The sequence below is a fragment of the Bufo gargarizans genome, chromosome 4, assembly GCF_014858855.1.
Source record: "Bufo gargarizans isolate SCDJY-AF-19 chromosome 4, ASM1485885v1, whole genome shotgun sequence".
Classification (NCBI taxonomy): domain Eukaryota; kingdom Metazoa; phylum Chordata; class Amphibia; order Anura; family Bufonidae; genus Bufo; species Bufo gargarizans.
This window is the reverse complement of record NC_058083.1, coordinates 109,342,662-109,360,314: the sequence shown is the minus strand read 5'-3', so window position 1 is coordinate 109,360,314 and position 17,653 is coordinate 109,342,662. Positions and strand designations below refer to the sequence as shown.

At 40.7% G+C, this 17,653-nt stretch overlaps 1 protein-coding gene across 4 annotated transcripts in view; it reads left to right on the top strand.

Annotated features, from left to right (window-relative positions):
* Positions 1-17,653, top strand: part of KIF1A (kinesin family member 1A) — a 123,561-nt gene that overhangs the window by 73,818 nt on the left and 32,090 nt on the right. For all 4 annotated transcript variants that reach the window (XM_044288680.1, XM_044288678.1, XM_044288677.1 and 1 more), the window contains exons 23-30: positions 2,044-2,222; positions 2,892-3,029; positions 9,376-9,494; positions 12,884-12,969; positions 13,199-13,334; positions 15,763-15,928; positions 16,640-16,730; positions 17,191-17,309. In XM_044288680.1, coding sequence (XP_044144615.1) covers positions 2,044-2,222; positions 2,892-3,029; positions 9,376-9,494; positions 12,884-12,969; positions 13,199-13,334; positions 15,763-15,928; positions 16,640-16,730; positions 17,191-17,309 — 1,034 coding nt within the window. The remainder of the gene's footprint in view (positions 1-2,043; positions 2,223-2,891; positions 3,030-9,375; positions 9,495-12,883; positions 12,970-13,198; positions 13,335-15,762; positions 15,929-16,639; positions 16,731-17,190; positions 17,310-17,653) is intronic.

Sequence of the window (17,653 nt, the reverse complement as noted above, 5' to 3'; positions counted from 1 at the left end):
GAGCTGACCAGGTCCTGCTGCAGCAAAGCAGCCCCAAACCATGACACTTCCACCTCCATGCTTCACAGTTGGTATGAGGTTCTTTTCTTGGAATGCTGTGTTTGGTTTACGCCAAACATGTCCTCTGCTGTTGTGTCCAAATAATTCAATTTTGGACTCATCTGTCCAAAGAACATTATTCCAGAAGTCCTGGTCTTTGTCAACTTTATCTCTGGCAAATGTCAGTCTGGCCTCGATGTTTCTCTTGGAAAGCAAAGGTTTCCTCCTTGCACACCTCCCATGCAAGTTAAACTTGTACAGTCTCTTTCTGATTGTAGAGGCATGTACTTCTACATCAACAGTAGCCAGAGCCTGCTGTAGTTCTCGAGATGACACTTTAGGGTTTTTGGAGACCTCTTTTAGCATCTTGCGGTCTGCTCTTGGGGTGAACTTGCTGGGGCGACCAGTCCTGGGCATGTTGGCAGTTGTTTTGAAAGCCCTCCACTTGTAGACTATCTTCCGGACAGTGGAATGGCTGATTTCAAAATCTTTTGAGATCTTTTTAAATCCCTTCCCAGACTCATAGGCTGCTACAATCTTTTTTCTGAAGTCCTCTGACAGCTCTTTTGCTCTCACCATGGTGCTCACTCTCACTTCAACAGTCAGGAGCACACCAAACTAAATGTCTGAGGTTTAAATAGGGCAAGCCTCATTCAACATGCAGAGTAACGATCTACTAATTATGTGCACCTGGTGTGATATACCTGTGTGAGATCTGAGCCAATTTAAGAGGGAATACATGTGAGGGTGTCCTATCTTTTTCCTCAGTTAGAATAGGCATTTTTGTAGAATGACATTTACAGAAGATCTTGAAAAGACTTTTCTTCAGTTTTCTTTGTTTAGTTGGATTACTTTAATCTCTCTGTATTGTTGAAACGGAGATGAAATAACCTTTTATTAAAAATGTTACAAAAAACCACATGCTTCAAAGGGTGTCCTAATTTTTTCACATGACTGTATATCATAAATGTGTTAAAGGATGGAAAAGTCTATTGCTGTGTGCCGCACATTCCTATCTAGCAAGATATACAGTAAATGTGTCTAGAAAGATGTAATGCATTGCATATATACTGAAACAAAGGAAATTGTCCCTGAAGTATTTTTACGTCTCTGCCCCATAAGTCAATGACTAACTCCAGAATGAGTCTTAGTTATTTCCTGTTGTTTATATCATGCCAACATATTCCTCAGGGTCTATGGGCTCACAATCTAATTTCCCGGTCTCAGACACACAGATACACTAAGGCCAGTTTAATAGATATTGAATGTTTTTGGAGTGTCAAATTACCTGCAGATTAGCATGCAGTAAATATACAAGTAGAAAATATCAAAGTGATTATAACTAATATACAATAATATGTTAGTTAGTTAATTAATTAAAGGGGTTTTGCATGGGTGTTATATTGATGACCTATCCTCTGGATAGGTCATCAATATCAGATCGGCAGAGGTCCATCACCCAGCAACCCCGCTGTTCAACTGTCAGCGGCGTAGTGTAATTACAAGTACTCGTCCATTTAAGTGAATGAAACAGGCACTTGTAATTACACTGCGCTTCCCCAGATGGTGGGCAGTGTAAGGAAGAGGAAGCAGTCCTTGCACAGAACGAAGACTCCTCTTCAAACAGCCGATGATGGAGCTGGCAGGTGTTGGACCGCCGCCGTTCTGATGTTGATGACCTATCCTGGGGATAGGTCATCAATGTAAGACACCTGCACAACCCCTTTAATGATTATCATCATCTATTTAGAAAAAGTATATGGCTGTTTTTCAACATTCAGGGTTTTATGCAGTTTTTGAAGCCAAAGCCAGAAATGGTTTCAGAAAGAGTGGACTTTCTACATCTCCTCTGTTTATGGTCTGTCCTAGACTTGGCTTCACAGACTGCATCAAAAAGCATGGCCATAGAAACACAGGGACTATAATAAAGTTCAATGAATCTGTTTCCCTGCAAAACTACCATTTCCTGTTAGACCAACAAGACCAATATGTCTGCCTTTCCAGGTTCAGTTCCAATTTGTGCTGCTGACAGATACTCTGTATTCACCACTACCACCCGACCTGTTGCCTCCTGATGCCCACTCAGAACGTGAGAAACGTCCCTTCCCAAAAACCATTGTGGCAGTGGAAGTTCAAGACCAGAAGAATGGTGCAACTCACTACTGGACCCTGGAAAAACTCAGGTAAATTTAGACATTTTTGGATTTAATGACATGTCTAAAGATGGAAAGTGATCGTGTTGTCTACCTATCAATGCAAAGTGAATGGGGACCTTTTATGTTAAATGGATGCATATGAGTAACAGTCTAATGCCTAATGCCTGAACCACAGACCCTGAGCCACTAGCCACTTTCTTCTGCCAGGGAGGAGACTGGAGAAGCCAGCTCAGTGCACTGTCTGTATTGTTTTGCACTTGAGTTCCTCCGTTAAAGAAGCACACTGGTTTCCTGAAAACTAACTCTCTGGATTTATTTGTGTACCACACCTTTCCATCCCTTCCAGACCAGCACCATGTGGTGACACCTTAACAGTGTCCAGGGACCCATTATAGCATTGGGGCGACCACAAACCTGGCCACTGCACAAGTAACCCCAAAATGTCACAAAGCCTTGTGTTTGCAACTATGAAGCCAGAATTCTGGAATACTGGATATCATAAATCCCTTCTGCCTTCTTGTTAGAAATGTCTTTATTCCACACCACCGTCCATGTTCTGATATGGTGGTTTACAATTTTATTTCATACCCAATGTAAACAATGATAGGTGTGGTGTTTTGGGAATAAGCTTTTTGTTTTTCTATATTTTTACTGTGTCCTTGAGGTTATTTATGCATGAGTGGTTATCTCACACAGGCAACGACTGGACATGATGCGTGAGATGTATGACCGTGCAGCTGAGCTTCCATCTGGTCTGACTGAAGACTGTGATAATGTGGTGACCGGAGGAGATCCATTTTATGATCGGTTCCCTTGGTTCCGTTTAGTGGGCAGGTAAGTTTCTTTTTCATCTCAACACATGCACAATGCATAATCTTCTTGGCTTGGAAAGTTGATGAGTACATACTTGATAAGGGTCCATTCACACATCCGTAGTGTATTGCGGATCCGCAATACACCCGGCCGGCACCTCCCACAGAACTGCCTATTCTTGTCCAGGGCCGCAGCACTGAAATTCGGATGCAGACAGCACATTGTGTGCTGTCCATATCTTTCTGTCCCCATAGAGAATGAATCTGTCCGCACCCGTTCCGCTAAATTGCAGAACGGATGCAGAACCATTTGCGGATGTGTAAATGGACCCTTATTAGTGAGTGTTTAGCTAATGTCATCTGCAGGTCTTTGGACACTGCGTCAGCTGAGTAGGTTTACCATATGCACCAAGAAAGCTCCCGGTGCATAAGTTAAAAGGAACCAAAGGCCCCCACAACCTGATGAGCCCACGTTTGGCCACTGTCAGGACAGTATCACTAGAACCATACCCCTGATTAATTATTAGATAATCGCTTGTCATTTTCCAACAGTTACTAAAATCCTATAGAATATTAGTTCTGATTCTTCCTTGGATTCAGATAGGCACAACCAATAAAATAAAAATGATCACTGGTAATTTACTACTGTCTTTCTAGAAAAACTTTTAATGTAATTTATTCAGCAAGGAGAGTTCTCTTCCTGCACACGACCTACCTTAACCATTCTTCCCGTTCCATAACTGTTCTCTGTCCATTGGTTTGTAGCTTTTCATTCATAATTCTATATTTTTTGTGTACCCCTCGCCATTTTTGTTACATTACCAGATTATAGTCTCCAGCCCTTTCCCTAGCTCCCTTTGGTTTTCCAGCCCTGGTGTGGATTAACCAATTCTGTCTTGTACTAACCTTCCCCCCCTCCCCCTTTCTGATCTTAGCTCTCCCTTATTCACCACATGCATGAGTGACAGCATGGCCGAAATAACCCCCTCCCCCACCCTCTCAAGCCCTGGCTCCGAGGGCCCTGAGTCAGCCTCCCAGCTTGAAGAGGAGGAGGGTTTGGAGTATGAGGAGGAAGAGGAAGACGGATCCAAGGAGCATCACTGCTGTGCTGTCAGATCCGACCCGTTTCACGACCGCTCCCCTCTGTTCAGTGTAGTGGGAAGGTTCGTCAGGTCTGCCCAGAGCACACGGAGAAGCAACCAGCTCTTTCAGGGTGATAGTCTTCCCTACAGCAGCACTGCTGGTGTGCATCAACGTCAGTGGTCTCAGATGATCTTGTAGACCTGCAATGCACAGTAACATCATGCCATCATAAGATCATTGAGATAATAGCCTGCTTCAACTTTATCCGTAGCAACAAATCACTATGAAAACACTCATATCAGACTTTTATGAGCTCTAGGACCAGTTGTGTTGCTGATGAATCTCACAATAATGAATGGAGGAAAAAATGTCTCTAGGATAAGATGAACACATGAAACAGGTCTTTTTTAACTTGAAGATGTAGCTCTGTGTAGAGACATTTGTTGTGGAAGTATAGTGGTGTGGTGAAGCCACTGAAGACTGGGGCAATCCTAAATACTATGGGTCAGGTCCACATTGATTTCAATTAAAGACTGGAGGAGTCTAGTGCTGAGGACAATATAAAACATCCAGCCATCCTGCTAGAATGCTTTAAATTGCAGCTGTCACCACTCTGGTGCACCTAAAGGTTTCAATAGCTGTAGTTGGACTATGTTCGCAATTTTTTATATTTTTTCTTCAATTGTTTATTTTATTGAAAGATGTGTAAACAGACATGTAATAATATTTTTTTTTTTACATGTTTTTCAAGTCAGTAAAAGTAACAGAAGGATGGCACATCTAAAGAATATATGAATCTCAGTATAATATAAGCAAAAAAAAAGGAAAGGGAGGTCGGTATCACCTCAGTAGTAAAGTCCTGAGAACAGCAACATAACAAGAACCATCGGCATTTGGTTTTTAATATATAAAGCAAAGTAGTAACATATACTAGAATAATAATAACCATGAGAAAGAAAATGGTAGAACAGGACATAAAATTAAGACAAAGACAAACCTCAACAGGGGGCAAGACACGAATAGGGAAAGATGGGCTGGTGAAGGAGATCCACTATAAGGAATACAGCTGCGAGACCATATACGTATCCCAAGGCTGCCAGGTCTTGTCAAATCTGTAGTAGTGTAATGTCTGGGAGAGAGAACCAGTCTACATCATCAGCAAAGGTGTGGAAGGAATAGATGCTTATCCATCAAGAGCAAAGTAGTCTTATCTCAGTACTAGAGTTTAATGGAACCACATAGCACTTACTATCTCTGATTTTTGAAAGTGCATCTGTCTATGTCTAGATATAATGTTTCAGCATAGTGAAACTCGGATGCTTTTTGTTATAGAGGTTCTCTAACACTGTTGGCAATGTCTGATGGCAGAGATCTATCTCCTAGTATCTACACCTATCTGCACAATAGAGGAAGGGGCTTAGTGCCAATGTGCCTAATTGTTTAACGTGTATTTCACGATAAATAGGCTTAGTGATAAAAATATTTACTAAGAGTGATTAAATATAAGGTAAAACAGACAAATCACATAGAGAATAAATAATAATCACATGGCCTACCCGATACAATATGGGGAGAACTCCAGCCACCATGTCGTAGCCCATGGTCGATACCCCACGGTGGTACAAAAGGAATGGATAGTGTTTCAAATCAATGCATCCTACCTGGATGATTTTGCTCAATTAATGCCCATTAATTGTCTGGGAAAACCAGGTTTATGCCCTTCAGCCCCTCCTCCCAAGTATGTCCAGCGTGCAGCACCCATGTCTCTGAGATAACCACTCAGGAACTATCATTACACAGACTATGGATGGTAATATAAAAGGGGACAGAATTAAAGGTGACAGAACCAATCAGTACTTAATTATTTATGTAAAATTCAGGCTTGATTTTGAGCTGGACACCTAAATTATGTGGGAATGACAGGGTGCTAGGGATATGAAATAGTCTTTACAAAATTGTCAAGCAGGATGTCCCTATTACAAGTTGCTACCGAGCTTTAGTAAGGGTCAGAAGGGTCATGTAGGTTTTGACATAAACCAAACTCTTTTCAGACTGCTACATTACCGTAACTATATTTTTGTCAAACATAATAGAATATTTTTGTCTTTGTCATATCAGCTGCACTTTCCAGATCTTACATTGATGTGCAAGGGTTTGCCCAGATGACTATGAGAGGCAACATATGGCAAGCAAATCTATACTGTCAACAAAAGGTTTCAATGAAGGTTATGTTCCCATGAAGACAAGTGGCCAGGGTGGCCAAAAGACAGCCACAATGTCGGCCAAATATTTCACTGACATACAAATCTGATACAGGTCTTGAATTGACTGTTATGGTACAGCCACACGGTCAGGTTTCCGGATGCAGTTTTTGAAGCCAAAATCTGTAGTGGATCATAAGAGAAAAAGAATAAAGGACTTAAAAAAAAAAAAACTTTACTCCTGGTTTTGGCTACCAAAACGGCACCAGGGAACCCTTAAAAATTGTTAGTGGCCTTGAGGTTTTTGCAGATAACCATGCAGCCATTAACAATTAAATTAAGGTCTCATGCACATAGCCATTGCCCATATTGCGGCCCGCAAACAGTGGGTCCCTAATATGTAGGCACTGGCCATTTGTGCACCCCATCACAGATGCAGACCCATTCACTTGAATGGGTCCGCAATCAGGAAGGTGCGGTGCAGAACGGAGGCACAGAACCCCACAGAAGCACTACGCAGTGCTTTCATGGAGTTTCTCTCTGTGACTCCACATAGCAAAACAATAGAAACTGCGGTCCCCAATGCACGGAATGGCCGGGCAATGGTCACGTGTTTGAGGCCTAAGGCTGGATCTCCACAGGGTGGCTGTAATGCGGCAGCTGCAACCTCGCCAACGCACGTCAGCCAAAGGGCACATGAATTTCAAGGTAATACCTCCATTAACAAATATATTTGTGGAGCCATTAGCTGCTGCAGGTGGGCAAAGTTGCAGCCGTCACATTACAGCTTGAATTTCTGCATAGGTGAAAGTGTAACAATTGCAATACAACTTGGTTTTCCAGCTCACTATGGATGTGTCTTGGCTGTACAGCTTTCACTCAACATCCACCTGATATTAAACATAACTTTTTCAATAATCATAGTTTATTCTTTGACAAGGTACCTTCAAAACAGAGTGGTATCAAACTGGTCCCCGTGCTCCTATATAAGTGTTTTCATTTCATCATATGTACTTTGAAGAACAAATGCATTGCAGGCCATCTTGAAAGTCAAGGAGCCAATAACATCTTTCTACATAAATAGTTTAATTTCCTAAAAATCTGGAGAATAATTTTACAATTACCAATTTTAATGAAACCAAACCTCTCTGTCTATCTAGGATCCAGGTTTTCCCACTACTGAGACCTCAACGATCAGTAACCCAGCATCAAGAGATCAATTACCATTTAGTGCCACCACATGGCAAATGGAACAACACACAATTTCCTCTCAAATCGATTGGCTGTTTGTGTAATTCAGGGACCTGCTGGGTCCTCCATAGAGAGACATTCCAGAATTAAAATTGTGTTTTTCAAATGGAAAGACTTGTGTAGACACTATTGGGGTCATTTATCAAGACCAGTGTTTTAGATGCCAGTCTTAATACCCCACCACGGTGCCTAAAGCAGCCTTAAATCTACGCCAGCAAGGGAGCTTAAAAAAAAAACTGGCATAGAAAATTATAAATGACTTCTTCACCGGCCACACTACGCCCCCTTTTTTTTTAAACTGGCATATGTGACATGGAAGGAAAGAAGTCGCATATTCGGCTAAAAAAGCTTCTTTGAGACTTAATCTGCAACAGATATTCGCCAAAAAGTGGCGTACTGTATATCTAATCATAAATAACCCCTTATATGATAATATATGTAGATACTATATGATATCATATCTAAGCTTTTAATGCACCTGGAGAATGGTCAACTTTAATTGCAATAGAGATGTATGGTCCATTAAGGCTAGGTGCTACAAATGTAGTTTTTCTGGAATAGGAGTTTTGATGAAGAGGTTCTCATGATATGATTATCTACAGTTGCTTATATTGGAATATACTGATACCATGCAGCAAACATAAGGAGTATATTCACTCTAAAAGGTCAGACTTGAAAAAGATGATGACCAATATTAAAATTCTGACTTATCATATTAGCAATCCTAGGCTCCTGAGCAAATTATAGTTATTATTCCATCTATACCATCTATACCTAAACCTAAGCACCCACAACACCCACCTACCCACTGCATTTTGTGTTCATAAAATACAAATTAAATCTTTGATACCTTGTTGACCCATCTACATGGACAATGACAAGAACCCTATGAAAACAATTGCTGACAAACCTATTTATTTACAGGTTTAACTTAGTTTTTAAAAATAAATACAAAAAAAAAAAATAGTTTTACTACATCCAGGAGGTAAACTAAAATATTTTCCAATAAAATAAATTGTGTAGAAGTGTATTTCTTTCAAATATGGTTTAGTGTGATAGTGATGTAGACATCCTGTGGAATTATCATGTCCTTTTTAAATGCAGGATCACACATATATAGTATCTTTAATATTGTGAACAAAAGGACAGCTTCACTACTTGGTGGGATTTATAAGGGCCATCTTCACCACTAATATAAAGAAAGAGCTGGCTCCTTCTCATAGGTCTCTGTTTATTTTTGCTTCGTTCTGTTTTCATTTGATTTTTTCAGGTTTTTGCCGGCACACTCATACACCTTTATGCTCTTCTGCTGGCCTTTCCCTCACACAGGACACCAGGGTCCAGTTGGCCCTCCTCACTGCCTCCAACCCTCCCTCACCTTCACAGTTCCTCCTCGTGTTTATTAATGTTCACCACCATCCCATTTTCCTTATTTTCCGCTGTGGCTGACCTACTTATCCCCACGCTGCTAGTGGCTGCTCGACCCACATATGTTTTCTTTTTTCTTTTTAAGCTTGGCAGCTCTTATTGTGGTGTGAGCTGTATCTCCCCAATTAAACAGTATCAGTGTGTATCCTGACCTTTTCTTTCTTCTTTTTCTTCACCCTTTTCATCCCTTACTTTCTATTTCCTCACTGATTCTCTTCTTTCTCATCGTAACTGGTCTTGTCAAACTACCATCAACTCTGTGTTCATCTCTTCACCAATCTCCACTATTCCACATTCTACTGAGCCTGTTTCCTCCTCTTCCATCTACTTCTATTATTTTCTTCTACCTTCTCTTTCTCCCCCCCCCCCCCCCCCCCACACCTTAACCTATGTACCACTCTGCAGGGCCTTTGTCTACCTGAGCAACTTGCTGTACTCTGTGCCTCTGGTTCATCGAGTCGCTATTGTCAGTGAAAAAGGAGAGGTGAAAGGATTCCTTCGAGTTGCTGTTCAGGCCATTTCCGGTAAGCATGGTTCACTAAGAATTTGAACATCTATAAATCATGCTAGAAAATACGGTCAAATAGTTTGTAAGAGTGTTTGTGTCATGTATTAAAATATTGTTTGGTCCCTAAAGACCCATAAGGATGTAGAACTCCTCTAAAGGCATGTTATAAACATGTAGACCACTTCTAAGACATATCATAAGGATGTAGCTATCCTCTAAGGATGTCATAAGTATGTAGTCCTCCTCTAAAGACATGTCATAAAGGTCATAAAGATATAGCCCATCTGTAAGACATATCATAACGATGTAGTCCTCCTCTGACATATCATAAAGATGTAGCCCACTTCTAAGACATGTCATAAAAAATGTGGCCTTCCTCTAAAGACATATCATAAAGATATAGCTTTCCTCTAAAGATGTCATAAGTATGTAGTCCTCCTCTAAAGACATTTCATAAAGATATAGCCCATCTGTAAGACATATCATAAGGATGTAGTCCTCCTCTGACATATCATAAAGATGTAGCCCACTTCTAAGACATGTCATGAAAATGTGGCCTTCCTCTAAAGACATATCATAAAGATGTAGCCCTCCTCTAAAGATGTCATAAGTATGTAGTCCTCCTCTAAAGACATGTCATAAAGATATAGCCCATCTGTAAGACATATCATAAATATGTAGTCCTTCTCTAAAGACCTGGCATAAAGATATGGTCCACCTCGAAAACATATCATAATGATGTAGACATGACATAAAGATATAGTCCTCCTCAGAAGACATATCATAAAAATCTAGCCCACTTCTAAGACATGTCATGAAAATGTGGCCTTCCTCTAAAGACATATCATAAAGATATAGCTTTCCTCTAAAGATGTCATAAGTATGTAGTCCTCCTCTAAAGACATTTTATAAAGATATAGCCCATCTGTAAGATATATCATAAGGATGCAGTCCTCCTCTAAAGACATGGCATAAAGATGTAGCCCTCCCCTAAAGATTCAATAAGTATGTAGTCCTCCTCTAAAGACATGACATAAAGATATATCTCATCTGTAAGACATATAATGATGTAGATGTTCTGCTTTGCGTTATTGACTGTTGTCACTATGAAAGTAATGATCAGCCGGCACTCTGTAACAAATGGCGTGGTGCTCGCGTCCGAGATCACGATCTCATAAATATAGTAAGGAAAGATCGGCACTCACTGTAGCATGAAGAAAATCTTTATTGTCACATATAATCCGTGACGCGTTGCGACTCACATCTGGAGCCTTCCTCAGACGTATAGGATATGGTACAAACTGAAATAAGCACACGGCATTTAAATAGCCCGCCAAGGCGCAAAAATGACTTCACATTACCATGGTGACAATGTCAACAAAACAATTAAACAATTAAGGTACCAGGTAAAGAAAATGAAGAAAGGATCCCAGCCGCAATCAATTGACAATTCAAATGGTAAGTATTTCATAGTAGCAGTGATAAGGTTAATTAGAGTTTCAAAATAATGATGCTGCTGGGATGTCTTCAAGTTTTCTAAAAGTAAAGAGAAAACGAATTATTTAATACATTGGTTTGCAACAATGGTACATGTTATTATATGCAAGAGGGTTATACAACAAATATAATGGAGATTATATATCATGGGTGCTGGAGATTCACAAGAAACTGTGGAGGTCATACTCGCGGTTCAAGCCCTTGGGTTCCAATGTTTGCAAAGTGTAAATCCAATAGGACTCACGCTTCTTCAACATCTTAACCCTGTCACCACCTCTACGGGGTTTTGAAACATGTTCTATTATCTGGAACCGTAGTTGCGAAATATTGTGGTTACAACGTTCAAAGTGGTGCGGTATAGGTAAGAGCAGGTTCTTTTTCCTTATGGTAGATTTATGTTTGGAAAAACGATCCTTCATACGCATCGAAGTCTCGCCTACATATAATAAGCCACATTTTCTTTCTTCATTTTCTTCATTTTCTTTACCTGGTACCTTAATTGTTTAATTGTTTTGTTGACATTGTCACCATGGTAATGTGATGTCATTTCCGCCTTGGCGGGCTATTTAAATGCCGTGTGCTTATTTCTGTTTGTACCATATCCTATACGTCTGAGGAAGGCTCCAGATGTGAGTCGCAACGCGTCACGGATTATATGTGACAATAAAGATTTTCTTCATGCTACAGTGAGTGCCGGTCTTTCCTTACTACTGTTGTATAACACTAGTCAAACAGCTTAACAATAATTCAGAAGTCAAGAAACGTGAGACATCAGATCTGTATGTATTCTTTTTTCCGAATAACTTTGTAAAACTACAACATAAGCATAAACAAAACATATGTGTCATTACATTAAACATTATACAGTAGCCTCACTCCATCAGTGAGAGTACTCACAGACAATTCCATCAGAAGTCCAGGAATAGATCAAGAGCTCTTCTGCATGCAGTCCGCTAGATCCAGGAGCAGTCATGAAATGGAGGAAATACAGTTCCAGGTTAAAGAGTACTGCCTCTGACGCTGAGAAAAATACACTTTCTGTAAAGTTCTGGCAAGGTAGTAACTAACTTTGACCACTAGATGGCAGCAACGTCAAACTAACATTTCAGTATAATCTGTAACAGCATATTACATACATTTACTTCGCACAATATGGGCAGAACAGTATGACATAAAGATATATCATAAGGATGTAGTCCTCCTCTAAAGACATGCCATAAAGTTATAGCCCTTCTGTAAGACATATCATAAGGATATAGTCCTTCTCTTAAGATATGTCATAAAGATGTAGCCCACTTCTAAGACATATAAAGATGTAGCCCTCCTCTAAAGACATCACCTGGATGTAACCCTCTTGTGTGTAACTGTGTGTACTACTACTTAGTGCTTACCTGCTATAATAATAATCTTTATTTATATAGCGCCAATATATTCCACAGCGCTTTACAGTCAGGGGGTTTGTGTAGAAACAAAATCATACATTACATAGCGACAAAGAAGTTAACAATTAAAACAAGAGGAACGCTTGCAAGATCATACATTCTATACTATATATTTTTTTTTTTTACACTGTTGGCTGGCATCTCTCTTTCACTAAGACATAACTGTGATCAGTAGTCTGATATGGCCTGAAATCCACCTCCCTATGCTTTACACTGCAGCTTTGCTTGTTCAGATGCTTGTTCTGTGCAAATGAAAATCTACCACAGGGTCACAAGAAAGTCACTGCTTGGAGTTCTGATTTCTGTTACAGCAACCACAGAATAATTATAAATTACAAGTAACCAAAGCATGAACAAAAATTAAGAAATTAGAAATTTGCTTCACATACTTGCACGCATACATACAGAGGCCTGCTTTACATTTGCATCCTGTACATATGTTTAATTTGTCGCTGTTTTCTTTTAGCGGATGAGGAAGCTCCTGACTATGGCTCTGGAGTTCGGCAGTGTGGAACAGCCAAAATCTCATTTGATGATCAACATTTCCAAAAGGTGAGGAATGTCCGCTCTTAAATAGTATTTTCTAATTCCATTAGAACTTAAATATAATTATAATGTCACAGTGGTTGTCCTTTAGAGGTGGCTGAATCTTTTATAGGAGAAAAACAATACCCAAGAACAGTTTGCCAAATAAGCTCATCTTGCATTTGAAGAATTTTTTTCCCCTTTGTGCCAGCTGCCATTTTATGCATTTTATTCTAATTCACAACTTTTCGGACAGTTCCAGGCCGAGTCCTGTACTGGAATGACTCGCTCAGGCACATCTCAGGAGGAGCTGAGAATAGTGGAAGGGGGACAAGGTCAAAACCCAGATTCTGGTCCAAGTGCAGATGAGGTCAACAACAATACTTGTGCAGGTAAGTAGACCCTCTTATGCGATACTTAGGTCTTTTACACAAGATGGTTTTAGGTTTGGGACTCGGACACCTTGTGGCTGACTGAAAAGTGGCCGTACGAGCCACAGCATCATCATATTGACTAATCAGAACCACATTGTTTATTCAGTCTGCATTGATAATGGGTACATGAACCTGCGAAACTGTGTGGTAATTAGCAATGAAGACCAAATATACAGTCCGGGCAAAGACCTGGCAACCACCATAGATACTCGTTTCCAGTGGGACATGCAGACCAAAGTAGCTCATGCCCTGAGTTTCTCACCTTGGAACCTCTGCCAGTGCGGAAAAATGTATGTGTGACTTGAATCATTGACTTCTATGGGTCCATGTGCAGTCTGTAGCCCATTTTAATCAGGTCTTAAAGGAACACAACCTAGAAATGTAGTACCTATACTGTGCAGTGGCTGGGTTTGGGGTAGCCTCAATGTTACATTGGATCCCCCGGACACTGTGGAGGTGTCACCACATGTTTCTGCTCTCTGGAGGGCATGGTAAGGCTTGGTGCAACCCAATGGGAAATAAATCCAGGGGGTCAGGGTTTGCAATAAACCAGTGTGTTTCTTTAGTGGAGGAACTAAAGTGCAAAACAATATAGGCAAGGCAATGAGATGGCTTCTCCAGTCTCCTCCCAAGCAGAAGAAGGGTTTGATGCTAAGAAAAGGCCTGAGCTAACTGTCACTCTATCTCAAAAGGCTGGTACCCTGGCCAAAGGACTGGTGGTCAAGGGTTTGTGGATCAGTCATCTGACTGGCTATCACAGACAATGGATACCATAGAGAGGGCTATCACCAAGAAATTCACTGCATCAAAAACCCTCTAAAATATAACTTTTAATTGTATGTAATTAAAATCTATAAAATATACACAAATACAAAAAACAACCCCAAACAAATTAATTATTAAATAACAAAAATGATAGATAATACCCATGTACAAAATGTGGGAACCAAAAAATAAGCAAAAAGCATATCCAGTAACCATCACAATTCTTGTGCATCTTAACACATATAATGATGTGCAGCATCAACCCGGCAAGCTAATAAACCATTTAAACTCACGGTTCAGTTGTACAGGGTGTCAACTGAAGAGTGGCCACCTTGAAGACGGGGTCGGGATATGGACTGGCCCCTTCAATTGCCCCTACAGCTACCCTTGCCTAAAAGCGGAGCACCCGCCCCAAAAGGGGCAACCCCACTTCTCAGTTGCTAAACCCTCTGATGTCACCTGTAAGACCCTAGATGAGTACTTCATAAGCTTTGTACAGACCAGTCCTGACACATTTCCCCAGTATTAGTTATCAATGGTTCTTCAGGGGACCAAAGTATGAATATAGATACATTAGGATGAAGCCAAACTAGATGAAGATTGGCGACTGGCCATTTGGTCAAAGGGCTGGAGACACAGTGGCAGAGTGTCCTAATATCAGCATCTTCTTCTGGTCACTTTACTAAACTATCTGAATACTAAAGGCTCTGACTGCTCTCCTTATATACGGTTTCTAACTGAACTAGAACCTTCTAGTGAGAGGAGTGAAGTGGATAATCACAGCCTAACAGAAACAATGTTGCAATTTCAGTATGGTATAGACTTGAATAGTGTTTCAATACAAATCTATGGAAATGACTAAGCCATTTTTTCCAGACATAAACAAGTCTGCAGACATGAACAACAGAGCTAAACCAGACAGTCAAAGGGTCAGCGTTCCTGTTTTCCCTACAAAACTTTGCAAAGTCCCTTATAGTAGCTGTGGATGATTCCTAACTTCTCAGTGCATAGATAGAAAGTCCCAAAGTCTCTCATTAAAGGGGTTATCTAATAGTAAGACTGATCTCCCAGAGTGGCCGACCCTCAGTGGAGATCATACATTCCTGGTTCCCCGCCTCTGGGTTCATGTGGGTCGGCCACTCTGGGAGTTCTATCCTACTCTTGAATTACCCCTTTAAGAGAGGAATTGTTTAGGGTTCCTTTTAGCCCAGTATTGTTTTCAATAAGCATTGCTTCTATGGAGAATACTGTGGTAGGCAAAGGTTTAGGAGAAAAGGGACCACACGGACTGTTATATAGGTTCATAATGCAGAGATAGGGTTATGCAAAAGTTAGATTTATTTCTGCTTTCATATGAAACACACGTGCAATTGCAGCAGATTACAATCAGTATGCACAGCACCATGCATGTAAATAGTACAAAGCTACCTAGCAAGTCCAAAGTGCTCCTCATCATAAATTAGGCACATTCTCAGGCAGTGCAGGGGATATCAAGACTGGCGCAGAAAGCGTCTGTCTTAATAAATCTCCTCCATAGAATCTGAAATGGGACATTTTCTGTTTAATTCAGCTTCAGCATTGCTTTCCTGATAATTATACCATCCTGTTTTTGTCTTTCTAGCTTCTCATCAGGCTGCTCTCCTTGACAGCCCAATAAAAGCTTCCCTTGACCTCACAGATGGAGGCGGACACCCTCTAAAACTGGGCTCCATCTTTACATTCAGAGTGACCGTCCTGCAAGCATCTAGCATCCCTCCGGAATATGCTGACATATTTTGCCAGTTCAAGTTAGTGTTGATCTCACACCAAGTCATTTTTCATAAGGGGAATTTTTTCAGTTGGATTTGAAGGAGTCTGGGTTGCTGTAATTTGTGCCAAATTTATGAAATGTTGCAAAGAGTTTGATAACTTTTTTGCATCTTCAAGTCTAGCACTCCTGTCTTGAAATGTTACTCCACTTTCTATGCTACCCCCCTGCAACAATTGTTGCAACAAAAGTCTCAGTTGATAAATCTGGCTTAAAGGGGTTGTCCAACATTTATTTTTATATAAATTACACCTCCACCCTATCTGACCTGCGGGGAAAATTGTATTTACCTGCTCCCTGCTGCTTAGTTCCGTCTCTGTGGGTCCCAACCTGTCTTTACAGAGCTTCCAGTCCATGCATAGAAACTTCCTTCAGCATTTTCAACAAATAAGCCCAAAAAGTCACAAGGCCCTGTTTTGCGACTTTTTTAAGACCCGCCTCATTCATCATTTTCTATGCCTGTTTTAGGCGTAGAAAATGGTCTAAATCGACACCAGCAAGGTAGCTGGTGTAGATTTAGAAGCTGCGGTGGATATGAGGCGCCTCTACATAACTTCGATCCACCGCCAGGGTAGGGGCCTTTAAGACGAGCGTCCAAAACGCCGGTCTTAATAAATGATCCCCTACGTGTTATATGAAACAGACCCTTAAAATTATGAGAGGTAATGAATATATATATTTTGTCTTTTAGCTTCATCCACCGCCATGATGAGGCATTTTCTACTGAACCTTTAAAGAACACTGGTCGTGGACCACCCCTTGGTTTCTACCATGTTCAAAACGTAAGTCAATGGCCCATAAAACTGACAGTGTTTCAAATGTCATAAAAAATGTGAATTTCCTTCTCATAAGGGCTCATGCACACGACTGTATGTATTTTGCGGTCTGCAAAACACGGATCCGCAAAAAAACTGGATTATATCAGTGTGATGTCTATGTTGCATGGTTTATCTTTTGTTGATCCATTGTAACAATGCCTGTCCTTATCTGCAAAATGAACAAGAATAGGACATGTTCTACTTTTTTTTTGCGGAACGGACATGCGGACATACGGATATGGAATGCACACGGAGTCCTTTCCGTTTTTTTCAAGCCCCATTGAGTTGAATGGTTCCATATACGGACTTGTGAAAAAACAGAATGGAAACAGAAGAAAAATACGTTTGTGTGCATGAGCCCTAATAACGATATTTTAGTAATGAAGCATAGGTACACTCGTGACGCACATTTTTCTTGTATTAGATTGCAGTGGAGGTTACACAGTCCTTTGTGGAGTATGTGAAGACTCAGCCCATAGTATTTGAGGTGTTTGGACATTACCAGCAACACCCATTCCCTCCATTGTGCAAAGATGTCCTGAGGTAACGTATCTGAGAACTCGTAATACAACGCTACCAATGATAAATTCTGCCTAGTGCATGGCCTGAGCGGACGGTGCGTGACAGAAGGATTCAAGAAGCATCAAAGCGATAATCCCTGTGTCATGCCCCACCATCTTAGGCTCTGCACGACTTTGACTGGTGTTTTCTCTTAAAAGCTCGGTTGTTGTTATCTGTAGTTGTGCCCTATTAATGTAAAAAAAAAAATGAAAATCACCCATCATATAGTACATGACAAGCTCTTTTCTAACAAAGCTAGACCTAGCCCATGTGCCTCACATGGTTCCAGAAATCTCCCCGTTCATTGTTCCAATTGTCCTGCTAGA